This window comes from Syngnathus leptorhynchus, chromosome 8, assembly GCF_054491065.1.
Source record: "Syngnathus leptorhynchus isolate UIUO chromosome 8, UIUO_Slep, whole genome shotgun sequence".
Taxonomy (NCBI): domain Eukaryota; kingdom Metazoa; phylum Chordata; class Actinopteri; order Syngnathiformes; family Syngnathidae; genus Syngnathus; species Syngnathus leptorhynchus.
This window is the reverse complement of record NC_141202.1, coordinates 8,275,880-8,296,695: the sequence shown is the minus strand read 5'-3', so window position 1 is coordinate 8,296,695 and position 20,816 is coordinate 8,275,880. Positions and strand designations below refer to the sequence as shown.

The following is a 20,816-nucleotide window of genomic DNA, read 5'->3' as shown; positions in this document are numbered from 1 at the left end:
AGGAGAAGAGAATGGCAACCGAGAGGCAGGAGACCCAGAAGTGGACAGCCCGGCTGAGAAGACGAGGCGTACTTCAGTGGGGCCGGATGAATGGGATGGTCCAAGTAAGTAAGGCATTCACATGGGCACTGCTTGAAAACCTTTGAGTGCCATCAACACTTGCAATGCATTTCACACTAAGAATGCCCCGAATAGAATGCCAATGAGTAGAAGTGATTGGGCTAGCAAAGTAAGGAACCATTGTGTCTTCGATTACATGGTGGCTCAATCTGTCAGATGTTTGCATGCTATATTGAGTTGGAATTTACCAGCACTTTTCTTCATAGACAGCATTACTTTCTTTTTTTCTCAATCTTCATACAAGGCAGAAGATCTGTCTCAGTGGAAAGGTGTGTTTTTTTTGAAAGCACAAATTGTGTTTTGCCATTCTACCAAAAGGTGACTTCATCAAAGTGACGGGTAATACATTGAACAGCCTGCCTACACACTGCTGAACTCTCAAAACATGATTCCATTTAATGTCTACAATGACCTCAATAATGCATTGCAGGTAGAGGCGTTTGCAAAAGGAGAGAGAGAGACCAAAAAAAGAATAGAGTGAGAGAGAAAAAGTGGATTTGGGCAAGTTGTGCTTGCTCGCTAAAAGCCCCCTGGGGTGTGTATTTTATACTGACAGTGAATCAACGTTATCACACCTATCAGATAATGCATTTATCATTAAATTTCACATTTGCATTTAAATCTGGGGAAGGAAATGAGCATTGCTGGCTAAAGATAAGAGCGCCGGGACGACAGTAATAAACCATCACTGTGATCAGTCGGGAGACAGGGCTGAGGGGGTCAGCTCAGAACTATGGGGGCCATGACAAAAAGAAGGCATCACATGCAGAGAAAAGACAGTTTGGGCCAAGAAATGCTGAGCTTAAAAATATGACTTTGAAAAGGAGGAACGGATGTACAGCAGCGTGGTCAGATGCACGACTGACTGTAATTATCGCTTGCCTTCTACTTACCCGTCAGAATGAGACTTAGAGGCTCAGAAACACACAGCTCGACTGGCAGCGGAGACGCATAGGACTTAGTCTCTTGCATATTCTCCACTGCGGAGGAGGTTGTGTGTGTTGCCCATTTCATGTTTTACTAAAGTGCAGCCTGAGTGGTTCTCAGCTATCAAGCGGCCTTTGGTTTGTCGACTTCCACACAGTGCCCTAATCTCTGCTGTATTACATCCGGGGGGAAAAAAAAATAGCTGTGTCCAGCTCTTATACATCCTGCTTGCACTAGCTTCATCTTGACAGCAAGGCTTGAAAAAGAATCCTGTTTAAATCAATATGTTGCTGCAAATGCAGAGCTTATGTCACCAGAATAGTGAGTTGACCCTGTCTTTCCCATGTTTTCTCATTGGGCAGCACGGAGTAGGCAGAAATTAATCTTGCAGAATAATAATGCCATTCATTCTGCCATCAAGGCGGCCATGAAAGGTCATTTCCCTTTTTAATTTTTCCCATTGTGCTGCAAAAGTCAGATGGGCATGTTATAATTTGAATAAAGAGGCAAATCAGACAATCAGATCGGACCATTTGAAAAGACATGACTTCCTGTTCAAAGCGATTAAAGCGAATTTATTTAGTTTGTGACTGTCTACCTTTTAATCTCTTTGTAAATGTTCAGATAGCTCCACATTGAAACATTTCTTTGTTAGTGGCTGGCTTAAGTTAAAGCAGGTGTGATTATGATCACCCACAGGTAATTTTTAATCACTCCACGCGTGCATCTGAATAGGACGTGTAATGGCTGTTCCATTACAAAAAAAAAAAAAGCGACAAGCCTTTTAATGAGGCGGGTTAACTCGGAACATGTCCACCTGCTTTGGTGATTCTATTGAAACACCTCTGTACACTTTCCCTTTTGCTGAGTAACAACAAAAGCCTTCACAATCCACATTCTGTAATTGAACATTTCTTCTCTTTTTTTTTTAGTCACTGCTTTTCATCTCCACTGTGCACATATCAAGTGACTGTCCGTGATTGGCCCTTGTTCTCTGATTGGTTCTCTGTCTGCAGCAGCAGAGAACCATGCACGATGACTCAATATTAATCTGATAGCTGTCTCTGTTGTTCCGAGTGCAGAGTCTCTGATGTGGAACACCCAGCGAGCTGCCTTTCTCTCCCCTTGTCTTTACAAGTATGTCCTCAAGCAAATCTGCACGCTGATCTTCTGTCTCGTGTTCATTTCTTCTCATGGCACTTTTGCAATCAGCCGCTGATTTGGGAGATAGTGTGTCATGCTATTATTGTAATTTTCATGGACGAGTGGTGATAGGAATCTCGGTGTCTCGCTCATCCCCCTTCGCTTGCTCTCCTCGAGGCTAATTGGGAAAGGCGTGTTTCAACTAGCGAACTTTGCTAATGAACTTGTTCCCAGCCTTATCTAAGTGCTTGTGAGTGTAAACCACACCCCCTTTACAATGCCATAGGAAGATTGTGAAAGAAGTGATTCGGAGTAATTCTGAGTTAGCATTTATTCTCACAAACACCGACAGTCATGGGGCGTCAGCAAAACTTGCGACGACAAAATTCTGTGAATACCAATGGCTGAACTGCAACGTTAAAAACATTTTGTCCTCAGAATACCTTTTAAACAATACCACATTGAGAAATGGTGGTACGGAAGATGAATGAATTAAAGTAATTGTCCTGATGATATGTCAAAGTTTAGGATTTGTGAGTTGGCAAGTGTGTGTTGTGTCCTCAGTCGTGCCTATTATCCTAAAAAAAACTACTATGATTAAGAATTCAAATGGATTTGCATTTAGGCCACTATGGTAAAAATCTGTGATTGTGTCTGGTTGCCATGCAGAAGGTGTTGCAGGACCAAAGTTTGACAGAATGGAGCAGAAGCAATGTGTTCACTTTGTCCACAAATCTTTTCGCTTGGCTGTCCCCGATGTCAGCATGGCCCACCTTGCTCAGCTCCTACTGCCAATTGGCCATTGGCCAATGGGTCAGCCAATGGATTCTATCTGACAGCCACAAAGACAAGAATGGAAGTTCCATTGCCACCCGCTGCCTTCCTTCCATTTTCAAGACATCAAACACACACATGCTAAAAATGCAGCTTTACGCAGATGTTAAAAGCCTCATTTATGACTCCATTCAATCCAGAGTACTCTGTAGCCAATCCGCTTTCAGCATGCCCCCACTTCTCACACACCTCCAAAAACATTTCGGGTTTAATGCACATATGTCATACGAGGAGAACAGGAGGACCAGATGGCCACGATACTTTGGCAGGTGGCTCAACAAATGTTTGTGGTTGCCCATGCAGCTATTTATGCCATGGTGAAACAAAGACACGCAAATATTTGCTAAAGGACGGTGGGACCTTTTGTTGTGATTCAAAGAGATCACTACTATAAACCAGTGAGTGAAAACCTTAGTGCATCAATCAGTCAGATGAACTTTGAATTCCCTTAAGCCTGAGGCACACGGCAAAATGTTAAAATTTATGGCCGACTTTCAAACTATCCAAACAAATGATGAGGGAAAAAATTACAGGTGTAGGTTTTGAACATACCATGTGTCAGCCACATGGCAAGAGCAACATATCACACACGAAGGATTTTTAATCAAAAACATTCCCACATCGGACGGGAAATCTTGTAATACCGCCCAAGAATAAACATGACTTTGGAATAAACAAACACGGTATACAAAGAAGTGACCGTTTTTGGTTAGGTTTTAGCAAAAAAAAAAGGCCTTGGTCAAAGGAGTGAAGACCGCGCGAGACTTTCGCGCAATTTTTTTCGATTCCCCACTGCACTTCCCCACCACCTCGTCAATTTGTCTTCTGATTGGCTGCATGTCACTGTCAGTTTGTTTGTCCTCGGGGGACAAAAAATTCCAACATGTTGAACATCCCTGATTTGAGGTCGGGCGTCCTGAGTGGCCGAAATCAGCCTGAAGCGACCACACACGCCATGATTATCTGCCAAGATTATCTATAGAGGCATTATTAGAATCTGCGTCCATACTGCAACAAGTCAACATGTACATATGCTGGAGACCACAGCACAAATTGTATGCACGCCTGTCTCACAAGCAACCGATTAATGCTAGCTGGTGTAAAATAAGATGACTAGAGTTAATCTGAAAATGTATCGTCTCTTTGGGGCCTTAATGAAGTTAATATTCAAATGTAAATATATATAGCCATTGACTGTTGAATTATGAGGCTAGCAAGGTCTAGAAGTACATTTCTGCTCACAATTTAAAGCAATATAGTATCTTTGCAATTCGACTTTATGAACCTCAAAGTGAATTTGATGCACAGGATGAAGAGCAAAACTCACAGTCCAGTCAGGTTGTTCATTCTAAACAAGGCACTTTCCAACTTGGCACTCAGCTCTTTTCTAAAGTCCGGGTGCAGTCTTGGGAGAGAGGGATACGCCAAAATGAAGGGAGAGAGACAAACGGAGCACCCAGATGCAGATTAGGCTGCAGAAGATGAGGGTGTAAAAGGGATTTAATGGTAGGATGGATTAGAGAAATCCTTGTAACAATGTTAAATAATTATGGTTCCAGTCGAGATCAAAGCAGCATTGATTGAACCCCTCAAGCCTTCAGCATACGGAGTCTTAGAAAGCAAAGATTGGTAAACTAGTGCACAGACCACTCTGGCTGCTCCACTTAAATTGGATTGGAAATATTAGGATACAGATGAATCCTTCAGGAGGCTTTCGCAAAGCTTTTGTCACCAGAAATGTAGCTTGGGAACTGTATGAAAGGTTTGATAGTGTACTGTCTCGACAGAATCATAAGACGAGGGTGTCACAGCTGTCTCGACTGATACCTAAGCTTTTTAAGTAGACTTATAGACACACTTGACTGTTATATCAGCAAACTGGAAACTTTCTCTGCACGATACCCCCCCCCCCTCCCCTGAATCCCCACCCTCCTCCCTATTTGCCAGCAACACCGCCGTCTTGTAATCAAGAAATTTGGATGTGCATCACAGCATTTTTGTCTGGGAAGAGAAAGGTTTTTATCTTGTACCTGAAGGGGTTTATTCAAGCATCTTCTGACAAGTCTGACAAAACTTGAATGGCGCAGATTTCTGATGCTTATTACAAAAGTCCATCATCAGCTTTTGTGAAACTTTGAACGATTTAAAACGAGTTATCAGTGAAAGAGCTTTTTGCAAATATTCTCAACGTGCATTTGTTGTTGAAGGCATCACCTGTGCGAGCAGCAGCCGCACACACTTTCACAATGTGTGATTACATATAATGATGAAATATGCAAGAAGAGATTAGACAAATCACTGTACTCCTGTGCTGCATCGCCTTGATGCAAATTTAGTCACTGATCCGCAATACTAAGAGGCTTTATGGAGGAACTTCATGGTTGTTAGTTATATAATCTAAAATAGGGCAAAATGTAATCAATGTTCTTATCATCTCAGGAAGATGTCACCACATTCAGTTCTATACAGATGTGTGGGATGTAGCCTAGTAAGAATGCCTTTAATAGGATAATTCAGTCCCAAGCATTTGTCCGCATATCATCGGAAATTATGTCCACTTAGAAGACAAAACTCACAATACTATCTTTTTACTGTGATTCCACATGAGCAAGTCTAAAGAATTCAGAGACAAAATGTGGGTTGTCACTAAATATAAAGCCGAGCTAAAACGCGGCTGGTGGTGCAGTTTCTGCCCCGCGGCCCTGTCACCAAGTGCGTCTTTCTTTAGCGCTTTGAATGTGGTTGCTCGGCAATACGTACCCTTGCAGGCACTCTGGGTTGCACACATTTGAGATGTAGCATTGGCACAGGTTGAATATTTGATGTGTTTATTTAGTATTAAAATGGAGACAATGCAAGCTGGGAGCGGGTAAATAATACTTGATTGCTTCACTTGAACTTACTTGGTTCTTGAAATATTCTTTTTTTTGGAGGAGGGACTTTAAAAAGAATGGCTTAGTCTGTGTACTTTTTTTTATGTGTGACTTTTATTCTGTTCAGATATTGACTTAATACTGCTTTGCTTGCATCTAGTCATAATTTTCTATTCAGACATTCCAATTCAGTAAAAGCCCAAACTCCATCCCCCTCGAGATCATTTTGATGGCCATGCCGATAGAATATATCAGTTGGTGCCCTTTGATGTGAAGGCCTCTCATTAATGATGCACAACATTACCTACCGGTCAATCCTCTTCTTTTTTCTTTTCAAGAATAGAAGAGGCGGAAACATCTTGTCAAAGGGAATTAAAATACATAGTAATTGTATATGATAACAATAATCAAAAGTTCATAAAAAAATGCATGTTCCTCGCTGATTGCGCCAGTGTTGCAGTATTCAATTATGCAGTTTTCATTGGCATATTAATCATCTTTTCAACAAACAAGCCACTGTTAATTAAAGCAAAGCATGGATAAAGACGTGTTGCCGGATCATCACTCCGTTTATCACCACGTACAGACCCAGCAGTTAAGTAAATTCAGGCTGTGGGATGAATTTCAATCGTTCTTTCCGTGTGTGCGCGTGTGGTTAACCATTTGTTTCGTGTCACGTTAGACTGTGACGTTTCACACCGGTTGGTGTGAGTGAGTGTCAAAAGCATGTAAGAGTGCACACCAAGAATTCATGATGAAGTCTGTAATCTCCTTTTTTTTCCCCTGTATATCTCAAATGTTAATAATTTGAAAATAGCCTCATTCAGACTGTTCAGTCTGTAGTTGAATGGATTTAGATTTGAGTGGGTAAAGGAAGCTGGCAGAACCATATGACATCTCTGTACACAGAGCTCCTATCTTTCTTTTCCCCATGTCTCCTTCAGTGACTTTTTTTCCTGTTGCCTCCGTGCTCATTGATGGAAGGGGATGGAGATTATTCAGGATCTAGGCTTCTCTAATCATAACTCCCTTCCTGTACTGTCATTCAGCACAAGTGAGAAAATGTCTTGGTGACGAGAGCAGTCAGACAACCATGCAAGTATTTAAGTTTTTCGGGTAGAAAAAAAAAAAAAAAATGGCAAGCCATCTGTAAAAGCATGTCGCTTGTCCTCGTCCTACACTCCGAAGCAACATTATCAGCTTGAGTCGTTCACCCACTTGCTGAAGTAGAGGACCAGTAGCCCCTTAACTTAAACATAAGATCTTTGTGGTTTGAAGCACTTGGCTGCTCTGCACCCAGTGTGTATCTGAAAAGCAAATATCATTCGCGTGTTGCTGTTGCCCATCAGAAAAATCACAGCTTGCGGAAAAGTTACTGCTATACTCATTTGAAATCAAATTCACTCAAACAGGCTGTTGCGCAGGATCGACCCCTGCTCCCCAGTCCCCCTTTCACAGATAAAGAGGTGGCAAACGGAGAACAGAGGAGAAGAGAAAGAAAGAGAGTGAGCAAGGGAGAGATGGAGATGGAGGAATGAAAGCGAGGGACGGTGCAGAAAAGTCAAAAACCTCCACATGACAATGCCAGAGAAAAATCAGAACATTTTCCACCGAAAGATGGGCCATTTCCAAATCCTTGTGCCCTATCAGACAAATTAAAGTAAATCAAGCATGAAATGAAGCAGAAGAGCCCGGAGATAAGGCTCCTTTAAGTCGTTTACAGATTAGGACAGAGAGAGAGAGGTGCATCTGGTCTCTGGCAGTGAAGGAGGCTAGTTTCTCATTTCACAATAGCAGCCTGTGTATAGGATTACTCTCCCCTGTCACTGACATGAGGAGCAGTGAGGGGAAAGATGTCCACAAAATGTGTCTAAATATGTCGCGGTGGAAAGGTTTTGAAGCACAAACCTCTCAGTGCTGGCCTGATGTGACATCTGATAAGTAAACATGTTGGGAGTTTGACCCTGTGTAACATCATTGACTTGTTTATGTTTTCCGCCACCTCACCTTTCTTTTGCTCGAGTGGCTTCATTGTCGTGTGGCTTAAAATTCAAATGAACTAAACACAGCGTCATGTGATCGTATGGCTGACAAAGATCGGGTTTTCATATATACTATATACATACACACACGCACACACACACAGTAGATGCTGGATGGCTCAGTAAACGGCAATGCTCAATTTGTTGCTCATTTTCTATTTAATATCAACAGATTAACTGCTGCTTTATTTCAGCACTCCCAAATAATCAAAACCTAATTATTAAGCCAGTTGTTCATGAGTGAATTTTTACAGTATACAAACACACAATGGCAAGCGCGTTCACCCATTGCGGCGTGCACACCAAACTGGGACAAGCAGGGACTAAAACGCTCTTTTTCTTTCTCAGGCACACATTTGCACCCACACAAGGCGAGGGTGCGCCGCTCTTTGAGCTCTAGCTGGATTTTGTTTCACTTCTTTCGTGTATCTTTTCTAGGAGTGATGAGAGGTTGGCTTGACTACGGCGCTCGGCTCGTTCCGAGAGAGAGGGGAGCTGGCCTGTCATGGGGTAACTGCTCTCTAAAGCTGCGACCTTGACCTTCCAAGCCCAAGTCTTAGGTTTAGCTCCTTTATCACGCTATCTCCAGGCATTTAAAAATACTCCTGAAACTCAATGATTTAACCCGCTTTTACGCTGTTCACATCAAAACTGGATGAAAAAAAAAAAGCTTAATCCATCTTATCTGTTGGCTGTCAAACTGCTGCTGCTAAAACCTACTCACAAAAGACAACTAGGTCACCCAGGAAAAAAAAACACTGAATTTGCCGTTACCCAGGGGAAGTTGCAGACTGGTAATTGACTTGGGAGGAGATTCAAGCCCACTTTAGAATTAACTAAACAATGTCACTGTGCTATGTTAGCTTCAATCTGAAAAAATTAAATTATTCTACGTTTAGGTGGGTTGTCATTTGGGTCCTTGAAGACGAATGCTATGGACCCCAAATTTTGAATCTAATATGCCAGTGTAGGTACCGCATCTGAGGATCCTGAGCCGATCTGAACACCCGAGTAGATGTGGTACCTACACCGGAACACCACACTATATGGTGAAAACAGTGCTTTTAAGTTAAATATTTCTGAAAATACTCAACAAAGTGGATGGCAACTTGGTCTTGCCCCTTAAAATTCATGCCAAGTTAGCAAGCCCATCCGTTTCTCAATCATGCTGACATTCACAAGTAGAGTAATGACCTTTTGATGGGTTGGAAATTTTGAGTAGAACATTTAAAAGAATTGGATTGCAGCAGGGGCGGTGTGTGTCCTCTAGATGTTGGCGGCGATATGGGATATATCTTTGTGTGAGGACAATCATTCTTTAAGTTTTTCTGTCTCCCTTTACATGCAATCACTCAAAATTGCTGCGCTTCTCCAACGATGGATGTCTTGCAGATTGTTGTCAGCAGGCTTTGCCAGGTTTTTGATGGAAGCAGCTACTTGGCAGCTGGGTCTAATTCATCTGTTCAATGACAACCAAAGTTTCAGTTCAGTGAAAATGTGCCATTTGAATATTTGAAACACATTCTTAGCCTGTCTTTGGATTACTTTAGTTCACTGTTAAACTGGCACTAGGTCAGACCACAAGTACTTAGTGTACTTAATTTCTAGTCTCAAAAGAAGTCATTTTGTGCTGCATTCGTATGAACGATGCCAAGAGAAAAGTTACTTAAAAAGCATCTTCAGTTGCCTCACTACTTATTTCCAGTCTGCCAAGAAAATATTCATTTGTAGTAATGTGTGGTAGATTCTTGCTTGTTTTTTATTTAAACTTTGTGTCCGACCCGCCCATGATGATACCTCATCTGTCCAGCAACAAACAAGGTTGTCCCATGAGCAACATATCAAATAGGCCCGTCCCCAGACAAAAGATATGTGTGAGCTGTTTGCTTCGGTTTTAATATACAATATATGTACAGTAACCATTACGTTTCAAAATCTGACATTACTGTCTTTATTCTCACACAGTTGGGTTGCTGACGACCAAAACGAACACAGTTCCAGTCGATAAAAAAAAAAAAAAAGAATCTTTGCCTTCAGCTCTTCCACCATTTCTGTTTTGATTGATGGGAATGTGACGGCACAATCAGCACAGGAAATGGTTTACTGTGTTGATGCCCTACCAGTTCAGATGTCACAGTGTCATAAATAGGACAAATAAGTAATGTTTGATATTCTCTATTGTATTGTTATTTTATGATTGAAAATAAAACACCATTTTTTTTAGTTCGTTTGTCTATGCCTATTTAAGGCTACCCATTAAGTGTACATCCCGTAAAAACAAGTCTGACGCTAAGTGAGCACATCTTTGCTTTTTCTTTACACACATGTTGAACAGAATCATGTTGCTGCCTGTGAACAATCGATCAGCTCCTTCTTACTGCTGTTCAAAAGGAATGGAGACAGGAGCAGTACCCTTTAGGCTTTTGGGGGATAATAGAGGTGGGTGAGCAGGAGGATGAGATGTACTGTGTGCTGGATGAGAGGTGTTTTAAAGCAAGTGCCTCTCACAAGAGATAATAGTGGGAGCTGTGGGTTATAAATGTTGCATTTTGCTCAGTGAGACCTGATAATAGTAGTTTGGGTAAGGGGAAGCAGAAAGTTCATCGCTCTCTTATCAAAGCACTGTGACATTTCTCCTTCAGCTGTAAAATTTCATATCTCATAGGCCTATCTGCTATAAAGATGTGACACCTCTTGTTGAACTGATACAGTGCATTCTATTTCACCCCATATGCCTCTCCTCTGGTATATTAATTTATAGCCCATTTGCTGTCTCGACCGCGCTGCCTATCAGCGAGGATGACTGTGATTCAGTAGAAACATCGCAAATGCCCCATGCGAGTTGAACTTTGAACAGCAGCCATTTATTAGCTTTAATTCAAAGCTACGGCTTGATATCGAGTGTCTGTCTTTGATTCATGATTACATCTGCCCTTTCCCATAGGCTAACCAAGACCATCTACCATGTACTTGGCAAACCTTTTGTCATTTTCAAGTCATTTTCCCACCTTCAAGTTGGTTCTTTGAACTAGTGAGACAAATTAAAATGAATAAATTAAAGTTTATATGGAAATATTTAAAGCGCTTCCACTGCTATAAAAAAAAAACTGTTCTGCAGGAGCAATTTGATTAAGTAATTTGTCTTCTCAAATTATTAGCAGGGCCATAGCTCAAGGTGAGAAATTACATTTCAAGAATTCATTGCTATATCTAACATGGAATAAAGGAAGCATCATACATAAATGTGAATGTAGCGGGCTGAATTCGATATCTTTACTCAGTATAGTTCGATTGAAGAAAAAATTACCAACAAACAAAAACAGATCTAAACTGGCAGTGCTTAATGTAGAGGGTGGTTAGATGGTTTCATGGCCTTCATGTATAAATAGTCTACAACAATTTCTTATTTGAAACATACCAGGCTGGCACTCTGCCATCAAGAAACCTATTTGCATTCATTCATATGCTACTGAAGTGAAAGAGGAGCCATCCTGTTCTTCAGCACAATAACCAAAAAACAAAATGGACACCCAAAAACAAACAGATGCCAGCATGGACCATCTTGAGTGCTATCTGAGGAGGATCTCTTCACACAAAGGGACATTCATTGGTCTGCCAAGTATCTGTGGAGTGCAGGAACAGACCCTAGAGTCTAGCGACAGATGATGATCTTATCGAGGGAGGTCCAGTGGGGTGTGTATGTGGGGGACGGGTGACTGCTAGGTGCAGTTGGGAGGAGTAGGGGGTGAAGGTGGCAGGGACGTGCTGACTGCGTGGTGGAGTAAAGCCTCGTCATTGTATGTTAGTTGGCAAAATATTTGGCGTTTGGAAATAGGAGAAATAGTGATCTGTCTTTTTTCTTCATGTACCGTAAATTTCGGACTATAAGCCGCAACTTTTTTCTCAAATTTTGAACCCTGCGGTTTATAGTCTGGTGCGGTTTATATAGGATTTTTTCTGTGATTTTTGTGATGACTTGATCACTTTTATACACTCGTAAAAAGGCTGTTGACCGCTGCTGTGCGGCACCACTTTGCTGGGCGGAGGGATATATGGCACGGTCACTGGCAAACACAACACAAAGAAACTTTTCACCGCCAAAGGAAGTGAATTATCATTCATAGTCAAATACACTTGACAGCAAAATAAATTTATAATTTGAAATATTCACAAAAGTTACAGAGTATGACTATGGGATACATCAACTCAACGGCATCAAAGGCTATTGACTGGAGAGTGAGTCTAGATTATTCAATCTGTTTTGTTTCACTTTTAGAAACTGAAAAAGTGAACATGGATCATACAGATATATAGTTCATGAAGGCAACTCATTATTCACCCTTGGGTGTTTTTTTTTTGGCGGAGAGGGGGGGGGGGGTCCATGAGTACCTGCAAACAGATGTGACCAGCCATCTGTGCACCGAGGTCCTCCGGCAACATTTGTTGTGAGATGCACACAACTGGAACCCAAACATGGTAAACCACCAACCACACAAAATGCCCCTTAAACACCCGCCTCCCCCACTCACAACATCGTTCACTCCCGACGAGCAGAAATCCACTCGAAAAATGGACAGGAAAGACCAAAGAAAGGAAAAAGAATAACTGGCTGGAGGTTGGTTGAGTTATGTGTCAAGTAGCGTGAAACAGCAACTTGCATCCAAGCGGTTAAAGGCCGCGGGTCTTATCTGAGGACAAACAGAATGCATCAAGCGGTGGTTGTTGATCTCAGTGATGGCGACCAGCTGTGCACCAGTGTTTAATTATTTTTCCATAATGAGTTTAACCATCTTCCACTGCAGTCGCAGGGACACTAGAGGAGAAATGAAGAGGTAACTTAAGAATTGCGTAAAGTAGATGCATGCACACATATTTGCAGATATAAAGACGGACTGAATGCCAGACTGTAGCAAATTACCATTATGTGTGGCATTTAGGTTTTCCCTATTATACTAGTGATCACATTTGATGAATCAGCACTGTTGACGAAGAATGTGATTCGATGTTCAGATTTTTTCAAGCATGTAAGAAGCATAAAAGCTTTCATAGCATCACACCAGGCACATACAATAGTGTGCTTTAGATACGCATCTGGTATTTAAAAAGTACTGAAGGCCTGAATAGTCCATTGTGGCCCAGGACCGTTGCAAAGTTCAGACGACATCAGATCATTGACAACGCTACATTAGTGGCCATTTCCATTACATTTGATTTATAGCAGTGATTCAATTGCAGAATTAATGTGTATACGTGGTCATATCCAAGATAATCCTTCTTGTGCTGTTTTTAGACCCATTCCCCTGATGTGTAACTTTCTGACTTCCCGTTCCTGCCGGCCGTCTGTCCGGGGCAGAACGACAAAAGCCTTTAGTTCTTCATTTAAACTGTGTCGTGAGCGTGGGTGGCATATAGCATTATTTCTTTGCTTGCCTGTGAGCCAATTGCATTCTGCAATTCTGCCTCGGGCTATAATTACATTTCAGTAGTGAATCATTCAGGACAAACTACAATGCTCGAAATCACACATAGTATTGATATTGGTTAATTCTAACAAAAGATCAGAAAGTAAGGGAGAGCACAGTTGTATCATGACTGTTACATTTAAATTGTCTAAAGTTGTGGGGATAAACAAACTTAATCAAGGCTTGGGTATTTCTTTGACCTTGCCACAGTGCGTAGTTTCATATGTGAGTCTGCCAGGAGAAGGCTACAGTTTTGAGCTGCATTCACTCTTTTTACAATATACAAACAAACTTGCCCCCGCAGAGAAACATCCGCCTCAGTATATTGTGCAGCGGCCTGACTTGGAGTTCATCATAACTATTTGATTAAACACCATTCCTAAAATGTACACTCAATCTAAGAGATAAGATAGCTGGGGGTGTCAGGGAGGTGAGCACCGGTAGTACTAACAGTGCTATCCGGTTTCACTGTTAATTAAGTGGACTGCTGTGAAAAGCTAACGAGGGCCCTGCCTTCCTGGAATTACAAAAATAGTCTTGCCACTATCCAGCCTGCTGTCTGCAATGTCTCACAGGGATTGTCTCAACAGAAGACACCTTTCAAGTAATGTTGCTGCACAATGCATCTGAGGCGCACCATCAGATGGCTGCTTGCTTGATTTGTTTATCTATTTTGAAACTGCTTAGCTTTAACCTTTAAATGTTTATACTGCAGGGCTTGGAGATAATCACATGATGGCAAATGTAGGTTTGACTGAACGTCACTATGATTTGCCGTGCAAGTCCTGCACTAAATTGAGCTGTGTGCTTAACTGTTATGGTTGTTTTGTGTTTTCAGGGGAGCTGGACGCGTTCCTTAAAGATGGCGAGCGCCGGATCCACAGCCGTCAGCAGCTCCCTGTGGGAACAACTTGGGGACCCTTCGACGGAAAGATTGAGATGGGTACCGAGAACATCACACTGGTATGTTCCTGTTATATTTTAATTACATATCGGGATAAACAAGGATTTAAACACGAGTGTCCCAGAATGAATTTGGGGCGGAGGGGGTGAACATACATTATGCAATTACAGAGATAATTTTGAAGTCCCACCTTCACGTGAAGGTTTATAATGGCAATGCAGAAAACAATATCTGGGCAAGGCGATGATAGTTTTATTTATTCACTTTGCAGATTAAAAAAAGTCAATCATTAAAACCCAAAATGAATTTAAATTCAGTTTTAGGCATGCAGTTCATTTTGGTCCCACTGGTCATACCTACATCCTCTTTTCTAAATATTTTTGAAGTATGTTTCAGTACGATAAACTTCCATGAATGTATAAAAATCTGAAAAATATAAATGGTGTTTATGATGTTAATATAACATAAATATTAATCTTTTAATCATGTTTATAACAACTCAGCACTTATTGGCCACGACATTAAGTGTGACTGACCAATCTTGACATAAAAAGTTATAATGGACGTAATGCAACTTAGAACTTTACTGTTCATAGAAATATATTTGTAAATTTTCTTAGATTAAGATAGGAATACAAACAATTTTAAATTCTCATTCAGCCAAACCCAGCATAAAACACAGGCTCGCATTTACCAAAGAAGAAATAGTTCCCTCTTTTGAGAAGGCTTATGTATTGAAATGATTAAATCTGCAATTTATGTGACAACAAAATTGTGTCGTCATAGAAATTGCATATTTTAAAAAGAAGTCAACTCAATTAAATAAAATGTATTTGACCCAGAACTGGTTTCCAAGATCCAGCCAAGCTGAGTGTTGACCTGTTGCACTGGTGGAGAGAAGAGTCCTTCGTGGGTTTGATACGCTGTTCTACATTTAGAGTAATTAACAAATTCCTATTAAAACTGTAGCCAGTCCCTCATTCCCCTTGCAAAGACACATAAGGCAACCCATGAGGATTTAGGACTCAGAGTCTCACCACCTCCCATCCGCTCAATTCGCCAGATTGTTACAACACAACTTTATTAAACCATTTTCAGAGAACTTTCAAATGTTTTCTAAGCTGTCCTCGTCATTTTGAAATCATCAGTGGCCTTAAATAGATTGAGCCCTATTATAACCATGAAGTTTGGCTGTTCCAGGCTAGTTAGTTATCCTTGAATTTGACCGAACACCTCAAGTGGAATTTCAAACAGAGACGAATTCCCCTATTTAGAACCAAACTTTAGCAGTCCATAACACTTATCAAAAGACATTTATGACTTTTATCGCTGCGAGCAAACTTGAAAAGGTATCACCACCAACCTACGGGACAAAATGCTTCAGTTAATTGTTGATTCCTGCTCCTGGCAAGAGTGATGTGTTCTTAACTAAGTGCCCTCCAAGGAATTCATCACTACCTTGCAGATCCTCATTCGATTCTATCATTTTGTGAGCAAGTTCTAGTCATATGCTTTAATTGGCTGCATGGGGTTACAGAATCTGCCAAACCTTCCTTGCAATTAAAAGCAAAGGAAGAAGCTTCGGCATCTTGCCTTTAAGGATCTCTGGTTTGGCTACTCTCACGGGACCCTTTCAGTGCTTTGCTTCTTGCCCTCCTCTTTTCCTAGGTTCCATCTCTCATAAGGATACAGGCTGTTAGCAGCTCCTCAGTATGTCTCATTAAAGGCTAGGTCAGCACAACTTGCAGAATTGTCTTAGTGAGCTTCCCAAGGTTTAATGTGACTTCTTTTTGCAACGATCCATCAATTTTTGTATTTTGGGCGACAAGGGACCGACTTGCTTCAACCACAACTCACCATCATCAGCCGTCAGTGAGCCTTTTGTCCAGTGTGCCTTATATATATGGACCAAATTCCTAAATTTAAACTGGCCCAAAGCATTGTATCATGAAATCAATCATAAGTGGCCCGCTGAAGACTATGAATCATGAATCAAAAAGACTATGGATCATTATTTTGTGATTATAAAGTAATTTGTTGCATCTGAAGTTGAAATAAAAAAGATAAAATGGAGAATGATTTGATTTGGATTAAAAATCTGACATGATGCGTTAATGGTGCGCCTTATAGTCCGGTGCGCCTTATATAAGGACATAGTTTTAAAATGGGCCATTCATTGAAGGTGCACCTTATAGTCCGGCACGCCTTATAGTCCAGAAAATACGGTATATATATTTATAAATATTTATATATGTATGTGTATGTGTGTATTTGTGTGTGTGTGATGTGTAAATATTTATCTACATAACATGGATCGTAAAAATGCCATTTCTTAGGTCATATATCATGTATAGATAATATCATGTAACCCTAATATAATGTACATAAATGTGCAACTTATTAACTATATAATGTTTTACAAGTTTTTAGAAAAGAAGTAAAGACAAGATTTGGCATTGCTGCCAAATGTCTCTATGGCCCCTCCTCTCCTTTTGGTCCGACTGATCGAGCTGCCAGAGCACCGTCTCATCCCTCACTTCTCTCTCTGATCAATCAGACCATTAGAGTGCAATTACAGCAGCGGTCGTGGCGCAGGTGAACGACAAGCACATTCACACGGCTGGCTGTCGAAAACACCTCCACTCAGCTCCTCACGCTCTCCAAATTAGTCCAAATTAATAGTGACACTCAGCCATAAATGTCTCCAATCGGGGAGCTAAATGAACAGTCTGGGTCGAAGCTATTGAGTAGCAGGTGTCTTTAAAAGCGATAATTACCTAGACAGACCAGAACTGGGAGGAAAAGACGGCCCACAATTTGCCTGAAGTAAGAGGCCTGGCCCGCTTGAGCCCGGCTTCTGTTGTAGGTGTTAATAATTGATTTGGGGGCAAGCTATTAATGAGAGGCAGATTTCCAGCTCTGTTGTAAATGTGTTGATGAGGGTGTTGCTGTCTCTTGTAATGCCTTACCAATGCTAATTACAAGAGCTTAGTCAAGGTGCACTGTAATGAGTCTATAGAATTCCAGTCCTGATGTGTTTTGAGGGCCTTTTAGAGTAAATTACACAGCTATTAAATGCATGAGACATGCTTAATTGTCGATTAAAATCTTGATATCTCATCATCTATCTTAATATGATTGTTTCACATCAGTGAAATATGCTGAGCATCAAATTATGATAACATTAAAGTAGAAATCAAACCAATTTGAATTTAATATAGGCAGCGTGTGCTGGTGGTTTGTCCAAAATAGATCCTAATATTCAGAATAATGTGTCACTATACTATGACAATACCATGGATTTTTTTTTTATCTGTGCATATTATTTAAATCAGTTCATATTTGGTTATGACAATTGAATGCTCATACTAGGGGAAGGTGGAACCATACAGAATGTGTGAAGGCAGACATGTTTGTGCATCAGCGTGTGTGTTTGTGTGTTGTGAACAGAGAGCTTTAGCTTGTCAACTACAAAAGAGCAAAAATGTCAAGATACTGTCCTAATTTTCTCCTGGGATAGAGAGAGACGTGGGGACTGTCAACTATTGGAGTGTGATTATTGTACAATTCACTACAAGGGTAGGAATACAGGCATGTGTAAAAAAAAAAAAAAATGCTCTAGAAATTATTCAGCCCATCACTCAAGCCATTTATCTCAACCCTTTTTGCCCACCCTCTCCATCCAATATGTTTATTGTTAGCTACCCCTAAACTTTAACAAGTGGTGGCGGATTTTTCTGTTTTAGAAATTATATTTTTCTTCTTGTCATTGCTTCATTAATCAAGAGGAGGCATTCTGAAAAATGTTTTGTTTTGGTGGCTGCAATCTATTTTGTGTGCGTGTGTGTGTTGTAGTTAATCTGCGCCCGTGGCAGGTTTCCCCTCCGAAACGCAGCGCTAAGCAGCGGTATCGCAGGCCTATTGTTGTAGCCTCTGTCATAGCAAGGAGAGCCTGATGCAGGCCTGGGCTCGCCTGATAAGGAAAAGAGGATTCAACATGGCTGGAAAGGAGAATCAGTGGGACTTGAGAGTGGAGTACGGATGGGGCAGATGCACTCACTCGCTCTCACACACACACACACACACACACACACACACACACACACACACACACACACACACACACACACACACACACACACACACACGTATGAACAGAAGTACACAAACAAACACATTTTCTTCACACATGAGACAAGACACAAATCATTGCCATAATCACCCTGGCAAACGCTCAGCCAATTATTTACAGTAACACCCAATTACATATGCAAGAAGGCACCCCAGGATAGGACCTATGGAACACAGTCTAAAATGATAGAAATGCATATTCACAGCGACAAATATACACTCATATTCAGAGAAACTGTTAAGCTCAAAGAAATCAAAATGTGGAAGTACAAACTGATTTGTGTTGCCGTATTTCTTTCCCATGCAACAGTCATGCACTCCTCCATCTGGTTGACAAACATCAGACGTTATCAGGACTAACAGGATTTGAATTTCTCTGGTGCACACCAACATTTTTGGCACCAACAATGTGGTTTCATCTAATGAAATAATGGGCCCATATTTTCGGCACGGAACCATTATGTGATTGCATGCATCAATTATTTCTTGGGTTTAAACCAATATCAGGGCTGAGGTCTCTTCAGATGGCTACAATGGTAATTATTTGGCACGCTTTCTCATCCTAACTTTGCTAAAAATATGCAATATAAAAGCTATTATTTTTAGTCGTAGTAGTAGTAGTAGTATCATATCCGTTGGTCACCACCCTTTGTGCAGTATATGAACATGAATTCTACGGTAATAAATGGCTCTAAACAATTACTTGATTATTAAAATAGTTGTTGATTAATTTGATAATTGATTACATATTGATTAATTTGACAGCTCTAATGAAATCACAGACATTATTGCATTGAAAAAGAAAATCTTGGCCCAGCAAACTAAAATAGAAATTTATTTCAAGTAATCATTATTGAGTTGTTACTGCTGGCAGGCAGTGGACGGTAGCCCCCACTGAATGCGTATATTACGTGTTTTGAAATCATGTTGGGAATTTGTGTGTGTGCGTGAAAGGGAGCTTCGAAGAGAGGTATTATACAATGTTGACATGTGACAAATATATTTGAAAGATTATGTGCGCACACTGGATATGCATAATCTCCATTTTCGGTGTACTGTAATCGCGAAATCTAATGATTTGTCCAGTACAAGCGGTACGCACAAAATCTGTGTAATTTGTCATATTGAAATGTGATTTTCCTTGTATTCTGATCCTATTTTTTCATTAATAATGTAGTCAAAATGCATAACGACTCAATAAATCAGATCGTCAGTAAAGTGTCTAATAATAACAAATATTGTTTCATTAATAAGTCTTTGAAAGTGTCCATTAAAAGTATTATCTTCATAAATATTTTGTACAGAATTTGGTGTGAGTCCATGTGTACCTAATGTTGAGGCCATTTGTTTTTTGAACTCAACCAAACATAGAGCTCCCATCGTGCACATTGCCTGGTTGAACAGAATGCAATATGTCCATCCAAATGAATGATTATTCAACACCTCAATACACAGCAGACCTCCACTGAAGTAGAAGAAGCAAAACGAGAGAAAAATGAAACAAGTTTGAGCGGTGCCAGCTGCTGTTCCATCTGTTGCTATCATGGCTTTGTTGTGATATGTTAAAACAACTTCCTTGACAAGTGCTGCAGATAATTCTTGATTGTTTACATTTGGAAAACCTGCTTGCGGGCAGTGCTGTGTTCCAGTGCTCGCCTCACGCTAAGAGTTGTGTAGTATGGGCATGATCTTCGTGTGTCTGTGGGGGTTCTCTCCAAGTGCTCGGCAGAGCAGAAACATGTTTGATAATATAAATATGAGTTGATGGGTGTGGTTCTTAGATGAGTGCCAGAGGTTGTAGTTTTATTGTTTTTTTTTTTCCTGTAAACCACCAACTGAACTTAAAAACTTAGAGCACAACCGGCCCATCTGCAGTCTGAGCTTTTAGGAAGTCAAACATCATGTATTCTCTGCTTTTATTTTGATATGAACGTGTGTCGCCACCACAAATGCTGTTCATAGGCTACTATGCAAGGTCAACTTCAAAATAAAAGCAAAACAAGCACTGTAATTCTTTACATGGATAGCAGCTTTTATTTTGAAGTTGGACCTCCGAAGTAAACGTGACGGCTGATTTGACTTCGAATTGAGGTTGACCTGACTGAGCTGAAATATGCACACTACACAAATGAGCAGTGACATATTGAATCTGGTATGCAATTTAGTGTTTTCAGTGCGCATGAGCTCCTTCGCATCAGTTATATGTATCCCTGCATATATGTCTGAATGAGCAGTTAACATGGTTGTTGTTTTTAATCACTAAACAACGGACGTTAAATGACATTAAATTATTTTGTCATACACTTTCATGCAAAGTAAAATGTTATTAGATTATTTGATGAATCGATGGAATGATTTATAGAATAATTGATTCTACAAA

At 40.6% G+C, this 20,816-nt stretch overlaps 1 protein-coding gene across 3 annotated transcripts in view; it reads left to right on the top strand.

Moving 5' to 3' along the window:
• Positions 1–20,816, top strand: part of zfpm2a (zinc finger protein, FOG family member 2a) — a 98,564-nt gene that overhangs the window by 35,538 nt on the left and 42,210 nt on the right. For all 3 annotated transcript variants that reach the window (XM_085918987.1, XM_085918988.1, XM_085918986.1), the window contains exons 3-4: positions 3–104; positions 14,240–14,364. In XM_085918987.1, coding sequence (XP_085775113.1) covers positions 3–104; positions 14,240–14,364 — 227 coding nt within the window. The remainder of the gene's footprint in view (positions 1–2; positions 105–14,239; positions 14,365–20,816) is intronic.